The 20991-nt window shown below is 41.8% G+C and overlaps 1 protein-coding gene across 2 annotated transcripts in view; it reads left to right on the top strand.

The window, feature by feature from the left end:
• The window catches only part of LOC136881074 (ATP-binding cassette sub-family G member 1), a 104382-nt gene that overhangs the window by 63721 nt on the left and 19670 nt on the right, over positions 1 to 20991 (top strand). For both annotated transcript variants that reach the window (XM_067153689.2, XM_067153687.2), the window contains exon 3: positions 15279 to 15468. In XM_067153689.2, coding sequence (XP_067009790.2) covers positions 15279 to 15468 — 190 coding nt within the window. The remainder of the gene's footprint in view (positions 1 to 15278; positions 15469 to 20991) is intronic.

The following is a 20991-nucleotide window of genomic DNA, read 5'->3' as shown; positions in this document are numbered from 1 at the left end:
TAAGAAATTGCTCTTAATAACTGATACTGGTGGTAGATCTCCATTAATACATTTGGAAATCGTAGTGCTCATACTATCAGAGCTTACAGCACAGAATTAGGAAGGTGGTGAAATGAAATGGCGTATGGCTTTTTAGTGCCGGGAGTGTCCGAGGACAAGTTCGGCTCGCCAGATGCAGCTCTTTCGATTTGACGCCCGTAGGTGACCTCCGTGTCGTGATGAGGATGAAATGATGATGAAGACGACACATACACCCAGTCCCCGTGCCAGCGAAATTAACTAATTATGGTTAAAATTCCCGACGCTGCCGGGAATCGAACCCGGGACTCCTGTGACCAAAGGCCAGCACGCTAACCATTTAGCCATAGAGCCGGACAGGAAGGCGGTGATGGATATTGTGCAAGGTGATAAATTAGATGGTGTATAACTTTTAGCACGGCCGCTTCCTTTCAACTCCTAGGCCTTTCCTATCCCATCGTCGCCATAAGTCCTATCTGTGTCGGTGCGACGTAAAGCCCCTAGCAAAAAAAAAAAAAACTTTTAGTGCCGGGAATGCCCGAGGACAAGTTGGGCTCGCCAGGTGCAGGTCTTTTACATTGACACCTGTAGGTGACCTGCGCGTCGTGATGAGGATGAAATGATGATGAAGACAACACATACAGCCAGTTCCCATGCCAGCGGAATTAATCAATTATGGTTAAAATTCCCGACCCTGCCGGAAGTCAAAGCCGGGACCCTTGTAAACAAAGGCCAGCTCACCACCCATTTAGCTATGGATGTGCAAGGTGATATGCTTTCAGAATGGTCAGTAACGTCCGCTAACATTGAAGAATATTGCATTTATACATTTCGAGCAGCCACGCAAACAAAATGCGGTATAACCGGTCAGAGCGTATGCAGTCGGCCTTCTGGAACAGCGCTATAGCTTCCGCTTGTGAGATTGGGGATACAATAACACAAGTTAGCGTGTTCGATCCCGGATAGGTCCAATGGTATTTCACGTATGCAGATTTACTGACACGTAAAGGAACTCCCATCGCACAAGCTACCGGCAATTCGGTGAATCTTAAAACCATAAAAATAGTTACTAGGATGCGAAGGCAATAACATTATTTTTATTATTATTATTATTATTATTATTATTATTATTATTATTATTATTACACCTTACAGACAGTTCCTCTGTAAACTACCTAAGCGCCCCCACAGAGCTCTATTCACAACTAGTTATGTGACCTCGTTCGGTTCAACACCTATTATATGATACCATTAACAACTGTCGCTTTGGTCTCCCTCTACTTCTCTTACTCTCCATGGCAGAATCCATTATTCTCCTAGGTAACCTGTTCTCCTGTACTCGCCTTACATGCCCTCCGTCCTTTCTGTCATCGCAAAGGACACCATCAGTAAGCTAGGTGCTCTTGGCATGGCTCGAATCCAGATGGGTGAGGTCTGGCGTCTAACGTCAGGGACAGCCGAGTCTTTACCTTGTACTTTTCCGACCCCGACTGGTTTGCGAGACCTTCATTTCTAAACTTCTAGTTAGTGTTAAGAGAGGATGGTTTAAAACAATAACTACACAGACTTGAACACCGGCCAAGGAGTGAGCAGGGCACTATCGCACTATGTGGGGGCCTAATTGTATAATTACAGGTATTTTTATTTCGAAATGTGATATTGCTATGTAGCTCCGAACTAAGAACGATATTTACATCTATTTTCTCTGAAACCTGTACGAGATTTGTTTTTATTTAAACTTTTTGTTTGTTTAAACTTTTCAGTCAATTGTTTATCTGGTAGACTGTAGATTGTCCGATGCTTCAGAAGGTATTGTAACGCCTTTAAAAATAAAACATCGTAAACTACTCCACTGCTTTTAGAGTTTTTGCTCCCCTCGTCTTCAGAATACACCTAACGGCACCGAATGACTGACGATGATGCTTTGGACCAACTGTTAGGGCGAAGACGAACTAGACAAGATCCCAGGAATAACGCATGAAAGAGATGATGATCATACTTAATTTTCTATTTAGATATTCTATGCGACTAGATATTTTGTCGTTTAGATAAGACTTAACGGTAGTGGACCAATTAAAACTACGAGTATTATACTAAAATGTTTCAAGGTCTACACCAGTGTATAGAGTGAAGTCTCGTTCGTGTTATCTTCGATCTGGGAGCCGGATCTGTGTTCTGTAAGCTCGTCTGTCCTCATCTAAAACTACCTAGGACTGACGTAGTGCTAAATTTTGAAAATAAAGTTTTCAAGAAGAGCGCATAATAATAATAATAATAATAATAATAATAATAATAATAATAATAATAATAATAATAATAATAATAATAATAATAATAATAATAATAATAATAATAATCGTATACCTCAGCTACCGTGTAACATAAACGTTGCCGTCTACTCCACGAGATAGCAGACAGCTGTAGACAGTAGAAGTCGAATTTCTGATGTTCCCCTTAGTCCCGTTTGCTGAGTCGGAGTCAGGAGTGAATTTATATGGCATATTTTACGGTGGGATGTCCTTCCTATCGCCTGATTTGAGGAGCTAATGAAGGTCAAACGAATGATAGTAAATGAATTTGCGGAAGAAATCGGCTGTGTCCTATGGATAGGAAGTGTCCCGGCATTTATCTGGGAATGGAAATGCGAAACCACAGGAAACTATTCCCACGAGAGCCGGCCACTCTAATAATGTTGGTGATTATTGGAGAGTTGTAAATATATATCCGGAAATACTAGAAATGAAGTCATGGTAACGAGCTATGTGGCGATGATCGGGTAGATATTGAAGACAACATTACTTGTATTCAGAGTCAAGTAAGAGATCCTCAGGCGGCAGCGCGCCGACCTCTCACCGCTCGGTTCCTGGTTGAAATCCCGGTCAGTCCATGTGAGATTTGTGGTGGACAGCAATCTCCACTACCGTTTCATTTCATCTGTGAGTCATTAATCATTGCCCCAGAGCAGTGCAACAGGCTTCAGCAGCCGGCACAATTCCTATCCTCGCCACTAGATGAGGGCCTCATTCATTCCATCCCTGACCCGGTCAAATGACTGCAAACAGGCTGTGGATTTTCATTTTTACAGTCAAGTAAAATGTCACAAGTCTCTACAGATACGTTCTCGCAGTTTCGGTTAACCGTCAGCTCAATGAGTGCTGCTCAGACCACGTGTCCACCTTATGAAATAGCTCCTTGCTCTCCTGGGTACATAATATTTACTTTTAGGATTTCTATTGCCTGTGTGAAGTGAATTTTTGTAGATTTCTTTACTTTGACTTCGATTGATAATTTACAAACTATTGTGTATTTTTAGAGTTATTGTCCTGTGTTTAATTGAGAGTTTTTGAATATTTTGTTTCGCGTGGAACTTCGTTCTTGTTGCAGCCCATATCGTCCAGGTAGTAGCTGAGTATTTACATATCGCGCTATAGATATGATGTGCAGGATTCCTACTGTCTCTGTGGACTCACCACTAATCTCGGTCATTTTGGACATTTTCTTTTCCGCCCTTTCTGTCCCCCACGCTGATGAAGGCTGAACTTGGACATGAACGTCATCCAGGGTGTCACAAATCATTTCATCGACGCTCAAAATTACGGATTCGACCCAAATATTGGTCATTTTCGATATTATTTGCATGTCACTCCCTCCCAATCCCCAACCGTAGGAGTGTGTCTTACCGCTACACAATTTTTTTCGAGATAATAATTCATATCTATACATACATACATACACAACTTCGGTCATTTTGGACATTTTCCTTTTTATCCTTTCTCACCACGCATGCGCATGGAGGCTCAACTTGGGCTTTAATGTCATCCAGAGCGTCATTACTCATCTCAACGACCCAGAAAACCATGGATTCAACACAAATATAAGTAATTTTCGATTACTTTTACAAGTCACTCCACCACCAGGGCGCTACTTCCCCAGCATTTCACTGCAGCTAGTATTTTTCATATTGAATCACGTTAGGATAAAATTGCAGGTTCACCTATAGTTAGAGCCCTGCGCTGATATACAGAATAATATCCGCCTCCGCACTTCCTTCATGCGCACTTGCATCCGCGAACAGTTATCCGCATCGGCAAAATGGTTATCCGAGGATAATGTGAATATTACACCCAGTATATTGAAACAGATAACTAGTCCTGACACCTAGCCCCCGACCCCCTACAGTCACAGCTTTATGACGGATTTTCTCTTGCGACAACTACCGACGTATTGACTTTTGTTCCTTCCTTCCATTAACTGTTAGGCTCAGGTCAGATTTACGGCTTTATGCTCTCAAGGCGCTTTATATATCATTATACTCCTGAAATGAAATGTCGTATGGCTTTTAGTGCCGGGATATCCCAGGACGGGTTCGACTCGTGATCAGGATGAAATGATGATGAAGACAACACATACACCCAGCCCCCGGGCCATTGGAATTAACCAATTAAGGTTAAAATCCGCGACCCGGCCGGGAATCGAACCCGGGACCCTCTGAACCGAAGGCCAGTACGCTGATCGTTCGGCCAACGAGTCGGACATTATTCTCCTATATCAGTGTCAAGGGTCGCCTAACGACAAGCAAAAACAAGAGTATACCTCAGTGAAAATCAATAAACGTTATTATTTAAAAAATTGTCGCCGGTGGTGAGTTCATAAAGTCGTTGGAATCATTTAATTCTTGACATTATACAAAAAAATTGTCATAAAATCGTCATTGAAAGAAACTAAGGTAACTGATATTTTTTTAAGAATTCAATAAAATATTTTTTGTTGCTGTAAATTTATGTACATTTTTATGTGTTTTATTTGTTGTGAAATTTTGTGGATTTAAAGAATTTTCTGGACTTACAGGAAAGACTGTTCATATTTGTTGGAAGACATTGATTTTGGTATTGGAGATCTCCAGTATTGTACATGTTTTAACCCATTTTTTTTGTATCACCTTGTAGTTGCCACGTGGAGGCTTCGATCACGAAATCGCTGAGTTTCACAATCGAAACTTCTAGAATATGTTTCTCACATATCGATATATGGTGCTGTAATCCGATTGGCAAAAATAACAATAAATTTTATTGGTGAAAACTTGGGGTCGAATCATGGGTAGCTTCCCTGATTGGCTGTTTGAGTGTTTCTCAATTTCCGGCCTTTGGCTACTCGGTAGTAGCGGGACTCTGAACCGCGTCTTTGGTTTTCGTACGTCTTAACGATCGGACGCACCTTGTAAGGTGGTCCACTCAACGGCTCCAGTCATCGCAGTGTAAGCATGTTTTCTTTTCTCAAATGTTAATTTAATATGTAAATTCATGTGTTCGGAGTTTACCTTAGACCCAGGTTTTCACCGTTTTGGTTTTGTTCCTCAGCTAGGCATATCCTTTGTTTGGAGGCAACTCCTCTTAATAACCTTTTATGTAAATGTAAATTTTAATTTTTCCTTTTGGGCTGCCTCCCGCAATACAGCGTCAATTTAGTGTACACCTGTTGAGCTGTGCGTCCCTCACTGAGGACTGCACCTCTAAAGGCCTCTGCGCTAAATTTAAATTTCCGTTATTTTCTTTCGTTGTAAACTTTTTTCGATTTGCCTTGTAAGATGGTTGTAATTATGTCATATTCCCTGTTAAATTTTCCTTGTAAATTTCATCGTCGAAGTTATGCTCACCTCTCTCTTTCTTAGCATTAATCCCGACTTGCAGGGTCTGCTGCTTTCCTACATCTCCTCCATTTCTATCTGTCGTTGACATCTTCTGGTGTTAAGCCAACACTGTGCATGTCTGCCCTGATGTTGTCAGTCCATCTCTTTGCCGGTCTTCCTCGTGGTCTTGTTCCCTCTGGGTTGATGTGGAGCGCTGTTTTGGCAACTGAGTCGTCCTGTTTTCTCATGACGTGGCCGTACCAGCGGAGACGGGCTTCCCTCACTTTGTCTATGATGGGCGCGACACCAAACCTTTGCCGGACGTCCGTGTTCCTTATGTGGTCACATCGGGTCAGCCCCATGGACCATCGAAGCATCTTCATCTCCATGGTTGTCAACATTTGCTCCTGTTGTTTCGTCATGGGGCGACATTCAGTCCCATAGATCGCTGCTGGCCGTACCACACTCTTATAAACTTTTGTCTTTAGATATTGAGGCATCTTTTTATCACAGAGGACTCCAGTGACCTGTCTCCATTTGAGCCAAGCTGCATTTACCCTCATCCGAGTATCAGGAGTGGTGTCACAGTTTGAGGTGACGACGGATCCTAAGTACTTAAATTGCATGGTCTTCTGCAGGTCTTCTTCACTGATACTTATGGTACCTCTGGTTTGGGGGCCACATTCCAGGTATTCTGTCTTCTGGATATTGAGGTGCAGGCCATTTTCAGCCAGTCTGTCCTTCCACGTTTGAACCTGATGCTGGAGTTCAGGACGGGTTTCTTGTGCAAGTACCACATCATCGGCATAAAGAAGGGTCCAGGGATGTGAAGTCTGTATGTCAGCTGTTGCCGTATCCATGCAGAGGATGAATAGCAATGGTGAAAGGGCAGAACCTTGATGAACACCCACAGTGATATCGAAAGGCGGAGAGATTCCAGCAGGACTCCGGACGACACTAGTGGAATTGCGATACAGAAGTTGCACCCAGCTTACATACTCTTCAGGGACGCCATGACAGTGAAGAGCTCGCCAAATAAGTTCGTGTGGGATACGGTCAAAAGCCTTTTCTAGGTCTAGAAAAGCCATGTGTACACTCTTCTGTCTCTCTCTGTGCTTTTCCATCAAGAGGCGTGTGGCATGGATAGCATCGATGGTACTGTATCCCTTAACAAATCCACACTGGTTTGGTGTTACAGAGACAATACATCTGAGTCTGCTGTCAAGTACACGCTCAAAGATCTTGAAAGTATGACAGAGGAGTCGTATAGGGCGATAAGTCAAGCAATCACTCACATCTCCTTTTCCCTTCCAGATTGGAACTGTTATGCTCACCTATTTAAATGTAATTGTAATATTGTGTAGATATTTAATTTTCTGAAGAACCACCCATAGGAACCTCGTGGTTCGATTTAACCTTTTTCTTAATTGATAATGTTATCCTTTTGATTAGTGTTTTATACCTTGTTAAAATTCTTTATTCTGAGTAAACCAGACTAAAGGGTTAATGCTCTCACGTTTCTTTCCCTACAACGTCACGTACAGTAAGATCTCTTCCTCTGTAGGGTTTCCCGGCCTGCTTCCCATACATCCTTTCTCTAGTTGTCATCTTGGTAACCATACGTAGCCATGTGTTGTTGAAATTAAAAATATTTTTCCTGGTGTATCATCGGCTGACGTTATTCATTCAGGTTTGTTATTTTTGGATTGTTACATCATTGCTTGTTTTATATGTACCTTGTATTATGTGCTCTCTTCTGCAAAAATGGGGGGTGGGGTTACAAAAATTATCAGCAAAATTGTCCGCATACAGTTTGTATCCGCCAAGACACTGCAGTGCTCTACCTATAGTCACCGACATTTTAGTTGTGTAGCTTCGCCGATATCTTGACGTAAATTAATGCAACCCGCCAAGTGCAAAATGTGTTAGGGGCTAGGGTAAGCCTGACGCAAGCGTATAACTTGAAAACAATATTCTTTAACCCAAGAGTATCGAGCTCGAATTATTATTATTATTATTATTATTATTATTATTATTATTATTATTATTATTATTATTATTATTATGACTTGTGATGTATGGCAATGAAGTGTTTACATCTACTTATTATTATTATATGAAGTGCCTACATCTGTTTATTAGTATTATTATTTACGTAGTCGGATGATCATATTGTTTGTGAGGTTATGTCATGAAACATGTGCTGTAGATAGATATTTATACGGGTTTACTTACTGTAACTACTTGTAACGTATAGTATATAATTTATTATTATCTATATAAATGATGTGTAATCCACTACAGTATTGTGAAAGACACTGCAACATCCAGAATGACGTATCTTTGACACTAGATGATTGCAGAATATTCTTTACATTATAACTATGTTGTTAGGCACTCGAGAACTTACTAGAAGGTATATTGTGACATATCCTTCTTGAAACCTGGACAGGTAACCTATATAAAGAGACAGTCTCGATGGTGAGAGAGTTATTGTTTAGTAGCAGATATGGTTTAACAGGAGTTGTACTTGATACCTCGTGTTGTGTTTAAGCCGACATACTTGTAAGCAGTCAGCAGTTAACTGTTTCAAGGTTATAATCTCCATGTGCTTAGTGATAGGCAGTTGTTAAAAATGGTGGTTTGTTGATGTTTGCGTAGCAGTGTTTAGTTGTGACGGCAGTTGGTTAGGTTATGTGCGTGTTTAATATGTAATGTGTAGGTAAATAGTTCTAAATAAATAAGTGTACCAACTGACAGCATTTTAAGTGCGTGTTTGTGGCTAGTATCCAGTATTCGGGAGATAGTAGGTTCGAACCCCACTGTCGGCAGCCCTGAAAATGTTTTTCCGTGGTTTCCCATTTTCACACCAGGAAAGTGCTGGGGCTGTACCTTAATTAAGGCCACGGCCACTTCCTTCCCACTCCTAGACCTTTCCTGTCCCATCGTCGCCATAAGACCTATCTGTGTCGGTGCGACGTAAAGCAATTAGCAAAAAAAAAAAAAAACATTGTCGACCGTGTTGACAGGACGTAAGAATTTACGAGTAAATACGAGTGTAAGTGCGAAATAGATCAAAATTCAAGTGATACTAGGAAATATGTCCATATAACAGCTCAAAGATGAGCTCACCAAGAGAAATCTCCCGACAAACGGGAAGAAGAAACCGCTGCAGACGCGGTTACGGAAAGATCTCGTCGAAAAAGGAGAAGATCCCGAAAAGTTTTTTATCGAGGTCGACGAAGATCCAGACGAAACATCGGAAGAAGAAGTAAATATAACAAAAATGTGTTCTAACTTAACGAACATGATGCAGACACTCAATTCCACCTTAAAAAACAGCATTTCTAAAGTAAATGATAAATTTCAGACGTCAATTCCGCCCTAAAAGAACAGATTGCAGACCAAATTTCGAAAGTAAATGACAAACTTTCAGACAACTCAATTTTAACCGGACAAATATCACAAGTGTACATGCAAGTTTACCGAGTAGAACAGGGCCTAGAATCGAAAATTTCAACCGGAAATGACAACATTTCATCGCAAATTATTATTATTTTTTTTTTTGCTAGGGGCTTTACGTCGCACCGACACAGATAGGTCTTATGGCGACGATGGGATGGGAAAGGCCTAGGAGTTGGAAGGAAGCGGCCGTGGCCTTAATTAAGGTACAGCCCCAGCATTTGCCTGGTGTGAAAATGGGAAACCACGGAAAACCATCTTCAGGGCTGCCGATAGTGGGATTCGAACCTACTATCTCCCGGATGCAAGCTCACAGCCGCACACCTCTACGCGCACGGCCAACTCGCCCGGTCGCAAATTATTGACGTCACCAATCGATTAACGCAGCAAATATCAGACATCAGGTCAAAACTGGGACAGGTTGAACAGATTAAAGGTAGGGTAAGCCAGTTGGAAGGAGAACCTCAAGGAGGGGGTGGAAATCCAGGTTTCCGGCATAAAGCAACAGGTTGAGGGGAGAATTTCTACCGTTGAGGGAAATTTTGGGAGCCGTATCTCTGCTGTTGAAGGAAGGTTAGAAAACCGGGTTTTGACCATCAAGGGAGACGTGCAGAATATAAGAGAAAACATCCTTCACGCAGTAGAAGATAGATTAACTCAAACAGGACGTAACGCCACACCTCTAACCCCCTCAAACCTAACCGGCAATACATGATCTAGACCGGAAGGTGATTACAGAGCGCCTTCCGGAATTCCACGGGCGACTGGAAGGGAATCCGATTACCTTCATCGATGGATCGGTCAGTCTATTAGGAAGGACTAATCTACCAGAGGACATATTCGTACAACTCATCACACCGCGATTAAAGAGACAAGCCGCTACTTGGTGGAATAACTTGAAGGGCTTGAATTTTAACTCGACGGACTTCAAGAGGGAATTCCTCGCTAGGTTTAATTCCGAAGGGATGAAGAGCTCTCTGAAAAGGAAGCTACTGACTGAGGCAAAACCCACTGGCATGAGAGCTAGCGCCTTCGTCTACAGAAGTACCAACTCTTCAAGCGTCTGCCCGGAAGGAAGCGCGAACGAGATCTTATCAGACATCACAGAGCTACTCCACGATAAGATTCAACCCCTAGTAAAAGTATCACAACCCAGATCCTTTGACGATCTACGTAGAATCATCGCTCACCTGGAGGAGGGACTAGTAATGACACAGCTCAGTCTCGTCATGAGGAGAATGCATCGACTATCATCGAGGAAGAGCCTGCTAGCGAGACAACGCCGACCCCCGACACGGCACGATCCGTTCAAAGGCAGGAGAGCCCATCCAGCGACGTCGAGGAAGAAAGAAGACACAATCTACGACCAAGGCAAAGTTGACGAGTGTGATGGACTGTCGAAATTCTTTCAAGTTATAGGGGGGGGGGGGGCGGGCGGATATTAACACAAGTGTAATAGAATGATATAACTTGGAAACAATATTCTTTAACCCATGGGTAAATAATGCAAGTATCGAGATCGAATTATTATTATTATTATTATTATTATTATTATTATTATTATTATTATTATTATTATTATTATTATTATTATTTACGTAGTCGGATGATCGTATTGCTTGTGAGGTTATGTCATGAAACATGTGCTGTATGTAGATATTTATACGGGTTTAGTTAATGTAACTACTTGTAATTAATAGTATACAATTTATTATTACCTGTATAAATGATGTGTAATCCACTACAATATTGTGAAACACACTGTAACATCCAGAATGACGTATCTTTGACACTAGATGATTGTAGAATATTCTTCACATTATAACTATGTTGTTAGGCACTCGAGAACTTACAAGAAGGTATATTGTGACATATCCTTCTAGAAATCTGGCCAGGTAACCTATATAAAGAGACAGTCTCGATGGTGAAAGAGTTATTGTTTAGTAGGAGTTATGGTTTAACAGGAGTTGTGCTTGAGACCTCGTGTTGTGTTCAGGCCGACATGCTTGTAAGCAGTCAGCAGTAAACTGTTCCAAGGTAGCAATCTCCATGTGGTTAGTGATAGGCAGTTGTTAAAAATGGTGGTTTGTTGATGTTTGCGTAGCAGTGTTTTGTTGTGACGGCAGTTAGTTAGGTTATGTGTGTGTTTAATATGTAATGTGTAGATAAATAGTTCTAAATAAATAAGTGTACCAACTGACAGCATTTTGTGTGCGTCTTTGTAGCTACAGCAAGCCTTCCCTGCAATTATCGGAGTGCTCATTTAATTATTTGATTTTAGGATTACTCAAAACTGACGGAACTTAGAGACCTGGCAATGTCTGTTGATTGGCCGGCAGGTAATTCCGGAGAGAATAAAAAAAATGAAGCATATCGGTCCGGTAGAAAGCTGTTATTAGTAAATATTTTTAATACATAGATGGAATCAATTGAACGAATCCTCTCAGCGTACAGCTGCGGAACCCAGCAGCTAAGGAGATAACATTGCATTATGGATTAATGAATGAATGGACTGAAGTCGTGCATGCATGAAAAAATACAACTACGGAATTCCAGCAGCTGAGGAAGGAACATTCCATCCATTGGAACCTAAACAAATTGACATACAATGTAACAATTAATTACAGTAATGAATGATAATAACAACGACAATATGATGATGATGATGATGATGATGATAACAATGATTCCTCAAAATTCAAAAACAGGTTTCGAAAACCAAAACCGCAATTACGATCAAAGAAGATTAATGGAAACTGAACAGGATTACAGGAAAAATAATACATGGAACTTTTATAAAACATTTGGAGAAGAATTACCAAATTATAAGGCACCTACTCTTTGTTTCAAACATCCAGATGGGACCCTTGAGACTAGTAATAAGAACACTGCAAGCTTTTCACAAATTACTATAAAAATCTGTTAAGTTGTGAGACCCCGCACCAGCGCCTTTCTTTTGAAAAACCCCAATCTAATCCAGACGCAGGATCATCCACGTTAGAACAAGTCAAACAAATAATCAGTGAACTAAAAGATAATAAAGCACCAGGTGAAGACGGTATAACAGCTGAAATGTGGAAAATAGATGGTGATAGCTTAGCTCAGCAAATTCACACATCTGGATTATAGAAACGTTTCTTATGAGTGGAAGTGTGCCTTGGATAAGAAAGGGCGTTGATCTGATGGCAATAACTACAGAGGAATATTACTGTTACCAGTTGCCTATAAAATTCTCACCAAAGCACTACTCACCAGACTTGAAAAGCAAACAGACCACTTAATAGGTGAATATCAGGCAGGTTTTAGAAAAGGAAGATCATGCGTAGAACAATTTTTAAATCTGGAATGCATCTTACAAATACATAAAACCAGGCAAACTGTGACAGTTTATTTAGCTTTCAAAAAAGCATATGATTCTTTAAATAGACAAACACTTTTTGATGCTCTGGAAGAGTTTAGAGTAAAAAAGAAATTTGTTCAGATTGATACCCCCTCGAAAGTTAAGCTCTTAGTGGAAATTTCTGAACTTTTTGATATAAAGACACGGGTCAGATAAGGAGATGGTTTATCTCCATTACTGTTCAATCTTGTGCTAGAGAAAGCAGTCCGAACCTGGGAAAAGGAAACAAAAGGGATTAATATCGGCAAGCTAATTAAAGATAAAATCCACATCAAATATTTGGCCTTCTCAGATGATGTGGTAATTCTATGCAACATTAGGCAAGAAGCAATTCAGTCCCTGAAACAGCTTCATGGAACTGCATATAAAACTGGACTCCAAAGTTCATACGAGAAAAACCGATACATGGAAGGATCTTCTCGAAACGTAGACAACCTCTGCTAACTCAGTTTGGCAAAATCCCTCAGGTAACGATCCGGATTAAATCGTGAAGCAAACGGAGAGGGATTTCTAAATCACAAAAATCCTATAGAATGACATGGAACATGTACAACTAAATATCGATATCTCGAAACGCTAAATTAAAACATTATAATACTATAAACTAAAACACTGAAGCAAGAAAACAAGAAAGAAAACTTCTCAGGAAAATATTTGACTCAGTTTATATAGAAGGAGTGTAAATGTACAGGAGGTCTCCAGCATTCTGAGAAAATACCAGATACTATTAAAAAAAGACGACTGAAATTTTAAGGATATATTCAAACAATAGACCATGAAAGACTTAAAGATATTTAATTATGTCTTCTCACTAAAAGTCAGGAATAAGTGGATAATCGAAATTGAAAAAGATCTTCAAAAAATCAGCATTAAACCACCACTGCTTGGAAACACGGCGAGAAGATGAAGAGAAGGAAGCAAATTCTTCTGCTAAATTACGCGCTGTTTAGTTGGGCCCAACGTTGTCAAAATACTCTAATTACCACCTTTGCTGTAATAATACGTTTATGGCCGGAATTTAACTATTTAGCCGTAGTCTGTCTTGCAAGATCTTGTAACTTTCTTGTGTGTATATTTATAATTACTAATAATAACTTACAAATATTACTTATGATGATGATGCTTGTTGATTAAAGGGGCCTAACATGTAGGTCATCGGCCACGAACAAAGATGTCTCATCTCCTTTTGAAGTAACATTCCGCGACCAGCCCATTTCTCTCATATCACAACCTACGATTTCTTTCTCTGGGGATAGCTGAAATTTCAAGTCTACCAACGTAGATGACCGGGTGAGTTGGCCGTGCGGTTAGGGGCGCAACTGTCGGCAGCCCTGAAAATGGTTTTCCGTGGTTTCCCATTTTCGCATCAGGCAAATGCTGGGGCTGTACCTTAATTAAGGCCACGGCCGCTTCCTTCCCACTCCTAGGCCTTTCTCATCGCCGTAACTCGGTGCGACGTAAAGCAGAATGGTAAAAAGAATTATGGATGACCTGAAAGTTACTACCAGTCAAGAAATCGAGGCAATATCGCAAGACATGACCGGCAGTTAGAAGTACGATGTCGGCAAAAGAAAGGGATGGGCCACGAAGGGTGTGGAAATTTGCCTCGTATGAAAATGGGAAAGCATGGAAAACCACCGGAATGCAAGGTGACGGAAACAACACAGCCACTCGCTCGTTTGTGTTTGTTTGTTTGTTTGTTTGTATAATACAAGCGTAGGAAATGAAGTCATTGAGCAAGTAGAGGAATCCTGCTAGCTAAGAATAAAATAACCAAGGACAGAAGAAGCAAGCTGGGTTACATTAACAAACCAAGCTCTCATGAACAAGAAAAGCCTACTCAGCACAGACTCGTTGGAGTGAAACATGGACAATAACTACGAACGTGGTGTTACAGAAGAACGCCCAAGGTCGGTCGGATCACGAACGATTTGGCGATATTCGCTTTTGAGACATGCGGGACTTTCCTTTAAAAGGAGGCGTGTGGTATTGAGAATAAGGGATAAGTACGGCAAATAGATCTGGAAATATTATGTACCGTTGAAGAGATTGGTCCAGGTGCAGCTGGCAGCGACCAAGTCGTGCGGATGACCAAGGTGATCACGGAAAGCTAACCTGGTTCGCTACGAGAGTTGACAACGTCAGTAAGTAGAACTGCATGAGTCCTCCTGGCCTCAGGCTCCGAAATCAACGTGTGTTTTCTCGTGTAAACTACTCTTTAAAAAAGACTCTACTTTCAAATCCTAGTTTGCCCACCGAAATGACCGGGCAATTTCATTCCTAATTGAAATGTTTGCTGAAATAAAGTACTGATTCTTAACCATTTTTGTGCCACGCACCATTTTGAAAATGTAGTGAAATCTATGGACTCTTCTTCTTCTTGTTGTTATTATTACTGCTGGCATTTTCCCAATTACGTAGGCCCGGCAAATTGTTTATATTTAGTCCATCTTTTAGAAACTATTTCCTAATTTCAAGACTGTTACTTTTGGAAGTAAAGAATCTCTTCTTCTTGTTTAAGGCACTTCTTGCTTGGGCAATTCTTACTTCTGCCTTACTCCGCCCATCCCTAATGATCTTGTTTTCTAGATAAGTAAATGAGTGCTTGTTCTAGCCTTGCGTATAGATTAAAGATTGTGGGTGATAAAGCACAACCTTGTCTGACAGCTTGTGTTATAGCTTATGTATTCGGTGTCTGTATGCCAGACAACGAACAGACAACCTCTTCCGACACACGATCAGCTCATGAGCTCGCCCAACTGTTTGTTGCAGACAGCGAGACGTTCGTGGGGTTATCGAGGTGAACGGAGAACCCCGTGTCCCAACCACCTTCCGCAGACAGTCATGTTACATCACCCAGGACATGGCGCTCTTAGGGAATTTGACAGCAAGCGAGACGCTCCTGGTGGCCGCCAGACTGAAACTGGGACCGGAACACGACAACCACCGCAAACGGCAGATGGTGCGTATACAAGTATTCTACTAATATGATGTCTATGTTGAAGCTTCAAATATTACAGATACGGAAGAGACGAGTTCAAGTATCAACGCCAAAAAGAACCAAACTGTGCGATTTTGTCCTCACAGAAGGTTCTATGTTCCCGTGTGGTAGATCTCCGATGGTCCGCGTCTGGGATAATCTTCTGCACCAATGTTCACGTTTCCCTCTCATTGTATTTGTGTTTTCGGAAGAAGTGAACGAAATGGGATGATTCTGCATTTTGCGAGGGTAACACTTCACATGATTTCCCGGCATGACGAAGGTGATGTGGTCTATCCACGAGATCTTCAACATTGTGCGATTCGAAGGCTTCCAGTCGGTTCATCGACGACATCACCGGTAACAAATACAGTAACACTTCACGACACAGCAACACTTGCACACAATAAACACTTCTCTTGCAAGGCCACTGCTACATTCGGGACACCCTTTCAGTGCTGTTTCCGTCCTGGGTGGTAACAACGTCAGAGGTTTACTGTTTGCTCATTTTTTGTTTTGTTTCCTGAATGTTCATCTTGGATCCAAACTCTTCTATTACTCCGCTGAAATTGAAGGTCTTTTAAATTATCAGTGACTCTGCATAGCGGATGTTATTTACCCTCCAGGTAGCCCGCCTCCCTCTTCAGGGAAGTGAAAACGTAAGTGGGTGCAGCCACAGACCAACCGAGCAGAGAAGGGGTGCCCAGTCCCCACCGTAGGCTGCCTGGAGATGGGTTTTCCTTGCGTTCCCATTCTCCTGAACTAAGGCGAATGCCGGGACAGTTCCTAGTATATCATTAAAATTTATGGGAACATCCGATTCCACTATACATTGTAACTACGTACGCCTCAGAACGATCGGCTGATAATGGCGGTCTACATAAGCATTTGCACTGCCATGACACTCAGATTTAACATATTGCGTTGCAGCCTAGCTGTTGCAAAAGCTTGTAAACCCTTTTCTTTGGACCAAAAGTGTGATCTGTACACAATGTAAAACGTCTTCCCCCAAAGTACTGATTGAACTTCTTTACACTGTACACAATGCTCAAGGCTTCTTTATCAATTTGAGAGTAGTTTTTCTCAGCGGACTTGCAAAAGAAACTGGTCTCTCAGTACCATCTACTCAGAACATTTTTTTTCACTTTTTTACCATTTTGCTTTACGTCCCACCGACACAGATAGGTCTTACTGCGACGATGGGACAGGAAAAGGCTAGGAGTGGGAAGGAAGCGGCCGTGGCCTTCATTAAGGTTCAGCCACAACATTACGCATAATATTTATATGAAGTACTAAGTACTTTACAGTACATGCAGTTATATTAGGGCTGTGAAATTATGTCATTCTGCAAATTGCTATGTACCGTACGTGGCGCAGCCTCGTCAGGTAACATCTAACACATGCACTTGATACTCACCTGAAGTCTGGAAGGAAGGAAGGAAGGAAGGAAGGAAGGAAGGAAGGAAGGAAGGAAGGAAGAGGGAAATATATTAAAAATGAAACGAAGATAAGAAAGGTAGGATCTCAACTCAGTGCTGTAGAGGTGCGAAAATCGGCCACATCTCACTTCTCAACAGTCGAAATATGACAACGGAATTAGGTCACATCTTTGACTTTTAACTAAAGAAAAATATATAAAAAATATTCGTGGAACAATAGGACTTCTTGACAACGAAATTAAAATGACTTAACAATTCCTTCTTTTCATTATTAAGAAACACGTGGGGGCTGTATAAACAGAGTTAGTTTCTAGTTCGTATCCAACAATACAGCCTCTACTCACAAAATTAAACATACACTAACTCTACAAATATATTTTACGTTTTGTTTCTACGTTAGGAAAATTATCACTTTGTTTGAATAAACATCTTTCTATGCTCACTTGTCATAAAAACAGCACAGTATAAACTCGGCCTGTATTTTATCCTCGATACTGGCATAAAAGGACTTAAATGCTTTCTTGCTGACGGTTTAGAAATATTAGGAACGAAATGTTCTTTAAATGTAATTTTGTTCATAACATTTCCATTCGCAAAGCATTCTTTTCCTAGAGCCAACCGTGACGGACATAACCTGGGATCTTTGTCCAGATCCTCATAGGGAACCCCGATAACATTACACCGACTGACGTGTGTTGTCCCGAACTCCGTTGGATGGTATTACTGCTACTAACCCGTCAAACAGCTCTTTTGCTCGAGTCCAGAAACACACTCTTGTTTTGCCTTCCTGGGACAGGTAAACCAGTGTGCAGGTGATGTGAGATAGCTACCCGCAATACACTGCTGTAGAATTGGTTGCCTCACACGTTGGAGTGGTTGCAATTGTAACAACGCTTCTTAGAAATCGTTCTGACTGTTCACGAACAGTGAAACAAAACTCGATTGTCACATTGTACTGAGTTTACAGGGAGTATATTTTACATTTTGGAACCATATTACTCTATCTATGCCTTTGCTGGTAATACCTAGTGTTTAAAATGCACTGCGTCTTCTGGTATGGGCTAGAGCAATGTTGTTATTTTCATTGATCAGCTTCAGTCTTATCCTTGGCTTTGACAAAATGAAAGAGACTGAGTCATGAGCGATGCTAGAAATGCCATTCCTTATGCAGTCAGTCCCTGGTATGAATGGTGTAAAATTGTTGCCCATAGGGTGCGAGTATTTCAGTGGACTTGGCAGACTGATGTGTGATAGTAACTTCTGGCTCAGTGAGGAAAGCAACGGGAAACTACCTCACTTCCGTACTACGCCTCTTCAGTGATGCCTAGGGCAAATATGACAGCTAGTGGGGGAGCTATTGAGCATCCAACCAGCCTTAGGGCTGAGGACTGAACATGCATTACTCCACAGCAAATTACACTAGTGTCCAAAAGTTAAGCATAATCACTAAACCGCCTGATAGAAATGTCAGAAGAATTGATGAACAAACGGAAGATGAATCACACACCATATGTCACACAACTTGTCCAAAAAACAGTGTCAGAAAGGTTCTGTTAGCTAATGTCTTGGCAATGTCTTCCACAACAAAATATGCTGTTAATAGGGTGTATGGTTACCCTTCACAGCCACACATGCTTCGCAGCGACGTGGCATGCTCTCTGTCAGATGGTCCAAGAGCTCTTGTGGCAGTCGATACCATTCCTCCGAAAGAGCAATGCGAAGGTCTTGGAGGGTCCTTGGTGGAGGCTGATGAGATGCAATTCGCCTCCCTAAAGCATCCAAGGCATGTTCTCTAGGATTCAGATCCGCAGACCACGCTGGCCAGTCCATGCGATGAATGTCTTCCCTAGCCAGAAATTCTTCCATCAGAGGAGCGCGGTGCGGTCGGGCATTATCGTCCATTAAGAGGAAGTCTAGACCAACCGCACCTCTGAAGAGTCGAACACGTGGTCTCAGTACATCATCCCTGTATCTCCGAGCGTTAACAGTGTTCCTCGCACCACCCATGAAGATTTGCAGGTCCGTACGGCCATTCAACATGACGCCACCACCACCATACTGGTCTCGTTCCACGATGTTCCTGTGGTTGTGTCTGGTACCCGGTTCTCTCCAGATTAATGTGCGACGGGAATCGTTCTGCAAACTGAAGCGGGATTCATCTGTGAAGAGCACATGCCTCCATTCATTCATGGTCCAGTTTCGATGTTGACGGCTCCACAGTAAACAGGCTGGTCTCTGTGCTGGAGTGAGCGGGATGCACACCGCTGGACGTCGGGTAAACAGCCCTGCTGTTCTGAGCCTCAGGTACACAGTTTGCCGGGAAACGGTAACCCCTGAGACGGCTGCAAGCTCCGCCGACAATTGTCCTGCAGGTGCACTCCGATTTCGTCGGGCGGTTAAGGCCTGATTGCGGTTCTGCTGTGGAGTGGTTACCCTTGGTCGACCTGGTACTGGCCTACTACTAACATCTCCTGTGTCTCGAAATTGTCTCCAAAGCCTGGAAATGACACTTTGTGGCACATTCACGGATACGGCGACTTCGGTATGTGTCTGGCCTGCTCCCAGGCGGCCGAGTATTCTATCCTGCAAAACGAGTTCCAAATGGCGTCGTTGTGCCATTATGTTGTCACGTTCACCTCAAGGCTACACTCCGCATACTATAACAGGGCAAACATGACTGAGGAAATATGGGGCGGAGGCACTGGCTGTGTTTACCTTGCGGTTTCGGCGCTAGTCAAAGCAGGGAACACTCCTTTCCTACAGAGCGAACACGTAAGGTTGGTAGGTGAATATGTCGTGCGATTTGCGGTCTATTTCCTGTTGCCCTGCTTACTCGTAACTTATACTTAACTTTTGGACACTAGTCTATCCTTCCTTGTGACTAAGCACATAATACACATCTGATCAATCAATCAATCACTACTGATCTGCATTTAGGGCAGTCGCCCAGGTGGCAGATTCCCTATCTGTTCTTTTTCTAGCCTTTTCTTAAATGATCGCAAAGAAATTGGAAAATTATTGAACATTTCCCTTGGTAAGTTATTCCAATCCTTAACTCCCCTTCCTATAAACGAATATTTGCCCCAGTTTGTCCTCTTGAATTCCAACTTTATCTTCATATTGTGATCTTTCCTACTTTTAAAGACACCCCTCAAACTTATTTGTCTACTAATGTCCTCCCACGCCATGTCTCCTCTGATAGCTCGGAACAACCTGTATCTTTTGATAGCGGTAGCACTTTCCAAATATCAAAGAAGGCCATTCGCGAAATCGTGACTCTCGTCCTTCGAGGCTCGATCAAGATCCTGAGACAGCACCACTACAGCACGGAAATGCCGCTCTGTACTGCTGTAACTTAGAGTTTTCCTTAATTAATAGAACTTTATATATAAAGTTTGATATGTTTACTTTGTTCTAATGGCAGCCTGCAAATACAGGAGGTTGTTCTTTAATAAATGGAAATGCGTATATATTACAAGAAAGGGAAATGTCGATAGTTCACTTTTCGAAACCTCTATTGCGTGGAAGATTATTGTAGTGTTCTCCTGCACTTTGACCATCAGCTGTAGCAAATTTTTGAACTTTCTCCGTGAAATAGGGAACAAATCTGAAATAGATAATTATTTCACATTATAACGCTAACGTTCATCGTCCTCCAGTTCAGTATCCGTGATCACACGTTCGCGCCGAATAGCGAGATGGTCCCACCTAGAACTACAGGATAATCTCTGATCGCGAAGACATTCGTGTGTAGAGTCAGAACCCGCAGTCCATGGCGTTGGGCGCCCACCCGTCAGCATTCTTTCGGAACGTATTAGGGACATTTTAATTAGAATGATGGGGAAAGTTAAAATTGAACAATAACATAAATTACTTCTAAGAACAATATATAGGTAGCCTATACAATTTTGCAACGATCCTCTTGTTCCATTGAGCTAAATTAAAGTGAGTGACGAAAATCATATTTGTAAAATAATTATGTATTTTTAAGTCTGTAATATTTTTAAAATTTGGTTTCCTTCAAAATATAGGGGTGGCAAATGCCATCCCTTGCTACTCCCGAATT

The sequence above is a fragment of the Anabrus simplex genome, chromosome 9 (assembly GCF_040414725.1).
Source record: "Anabrus simplex isolate iqAnaSimp1 chromosome 9, ASM4041472v1, whole genome shotgun sequence".
NCBI classification, from domain to species: domain Eukaryota; kingdom Metazoa; phylum Arthropoda; class Insecta; order Orthoptera; family Tettigoniidae; genus Anabrus; species Anabrus simplex.
This window is presented reverse-complemented; position numbering and strand designations above follow the sequence as displayed.